Source organism: Athene cunicularia, assembly GCF_003259725.1.
Source record: "Athene cunicularia isolate RWA chromosome 23 unlocalized genomic scaffold, athCun1 chr23_part1, whole genome shotgun sequence".
Lineage (NCBI taxonomy): Eukaryota > Metazoa > Chordata > Aves > Strigiformes > Strigidae > Athene > Athene cunicularia.
In genome coordinates, this window is record NW_020799130.1 from 3,410,651 (window position 1) to 3,413,298 (window position 2,648).

The following is a 2,648-nucleotide window of genomic DNA, read 5'->3' on the forward strand; positions in this document are numbered from 1 at the left end:
GGGGTAAGGACCTGCTCTTCCCAGCTCACAGTGCTGGAAAACCATCCCAATCACGTTAATACTAAAAATGCCCAATTCTGAACCATTTCAAGTGCTGTTTTCAAAACGAGAGCCTCGCTGCCTCTCATTTCACAGGGCTCCCGCAGCTCGGGCACACGCGCGTGTTTACAGATGCTCACGGCCACGCATCGGATTTACACAAATATTTACACACACGCGGAGCTCTGGCCCAACAGAATATTTTGCAGCGAATCCAGATTTCTGCCAGAGTAAACGAAACCAGCATCGGGCTTCCACAAATTGAAGCCAAACAAGGGAAAGCAAGTGTGACACCCTGAATAAAAATTCAAGAGAAACGATTTTTCACGCTAAATAGGTCTGAAAGAGCCCCTGGCCGGGAAGGCACGGCCGTGCGCTTCATGGTGCGAGAAAACCCCACTGAGCCGCCTTCACGCCAGCCCCGGGGAGCCCCGGCGGGGTTATTTCTCTGCCAATATTACAAAGCCTCATCCCACAACAATACATTTTAAAAAAAATAAATCAGCACTTCAGTTACACTCCTTGCTCCGAAGCCTGTTATAGAGGCAGCAGAGGTGTTGCCACTGCTGTAATGAGTATTTGCCAGGACTCTGCCCAAGGATGGAAACTATTCACGCAAGTGCTTTCTGAGACTGTAAACTACTGTTAATTCAGAGTTTGGGACTGCAGAGGAAGAAAGTTAATAATGAATTCAAGAGTCAAGCTGAGATTGGGTTGCATTCAGTTTGGAAATTTATGAAGGAGAATGAGAAAAAAAAAAAAACAAAAAACAACAAACCAACAAACCCAAAACAAAAAACCCGACGCAGAAAGAGCCTAACAGAATAATTGATTACAGAAATGAAAGCGTAATTCATAAAAGAAAAACATTTTCCATCCATCAACCTGCAACCAGTTAAGTGGAGAGTTTTAAAGAAACTGCAACATGGAGAAGGAGCCAACAGGAAAAAGGAAATGTATGAAAGAATGTAAACTATTCAAGTTTCATAAAGAGGAACAAGTAAACAGTTATTACATGCAAATAATTCCTAACATCACTGCTTTTAATTAATGCAGAGAAGTCAAAATATATCTGACACCGTGTGTGTATATTCGAAGCCTTTGAGAAAATGCCGCCATACGGCCATTAAGGTAGAATATTCTCATTTTTGTTTAAACGAACGATCAAGCGCTTCGATCTGCCGTGTGGATCGGTGATGAAACGCTGAAATTCTATTTCTACTGTTTGAAATTCAGGTCCAGGACGGCAGCGAGGGATCAGGCGGGAGGGAAGGGCAGGCAGGGCTCTGCCCCCCTCGGCACCCGCTGCCGTTCAGCGTTTGCAGGGGATTTTTATTTTTTTTTTCCCCCCCCTCTCCTCGGATGGCACAGCCCGATTTCTTTGACGGTTTGCTTTGAAAAAGCCAGCGGCATGATCCGTTTAAAGCTAAATGATAGAGCCAACCTCTACGGCCACAAGGTAAAATTTCTCTCCCGCTTTTCCCTGCACCAAGCGTGGAGAAAATGAACCAACCTGCCCCCCAAAAAAGCACCCCCAGCTCTGCCCCGCGCCCTCACCCCCCCACTGAAACGAGCCTTCCCGCACCCCTACCCGCTGCACTGCCTTCACGCCGAGCACTGCGTAATTATTTTACTTTAAACACTTGATTTTCACCCTTTCAAAACGAGCTGCCGGGTGGGTCATTGCCCCCGAGCACTGTCACCTGCGGAGGGGACGCGCCGCCGCCTCCTCTCACCTCGCTGATGGGGAAAATTCGGGCGGATTTGGGCCGGGCTGCTGCCAGCCCCTGCACCTGAGAGGAGCTGCCTTCCCTCGCCGCGGAGGTTTTACAACGAGGTGTATTTAATTCCTGCTCCGGGAGGAGCCGGGCAGAGCCGCTTTTGCTGCGGGGGACAGTCGGGGCTGCTCCCGCATCCCCCCCGCATAGGGGCTGGGGGGTTCCTCCCCGCGCGACAAGCTCAGCCCGCAGCAACGAAACCACCGGCCCGCGAGAAATACGCCGTTAAAATAAAATAAAATATAAAATTAAAAAATAATAGAAAACTAAACTTCATGTTCTTTTTTTCTTTCTTTTTTTTTTTCTTAAAAAAAATAAAATAAAAAGGGCAACCATTTCCCGGCCAGTACCTACCCCTGCCGCTTCTCCCAACAAATCTGAGGTCGTTAAATCTTGCTACTTGGTTTTTCATCACGGCGGAGGCGTTGCGGAGCTCTGCCGAGTAGTTTTCGTCGTTCCCTGCCATCACCGTGACCACCGTCCCGTCGGGGACATCTCCGAGGGCTACGACCTAGGGCAAGACGAGAGGATTTTAGGCTAAAATTAACCGCGGTGGGAGCTGACGTGCCTTTACGGTTCCTCTCCAGCCCCAAAACCCTCCGAAACCAAAGCAAAACCAAAAGCAACCCGAACCCCTGAGAAGGGCTGGAAAATCGGAGGGGGAAGGAGTAAATGAGCCAAAAAAAAAACCCCAACAAAAAACGAGGTGTAAAAGGAGCGAAGGGCTTGAGGGGTGTGTGGGGGGGGTCAGCCCGGCCCCGTCGCGGGGAATTGCGCTTTTATTTTGTTCGATTCACGGGTTAAAGAAGCGCCGCCGAGCGCGGGGCGGCC

General features: G+C 49.3%; 1 protein-coding gene across 1 annotated transcript in view; it reads right to left on the bottom strand.

Annotated features, from left to right (window-relative positions):
• Window positions 1-2,648, bottom strand: part of RUNX3 (runt related transcription factor 3) — a 55,581-nt gene that overhangs the window by 32,150 nt on the left and 20,783 nt on the right. Inside the window, exon 2 of the mRNA XM_026863227.1 lies at window positions 2,172-2,328. Coding sequence (XP_026719028.1) covers window positions 2,172-2,328 — 157 coding nt within the window. The remainder of the gene's footprint in view (window positions 1-2,171; window positions 2,329-2,648) is intronic.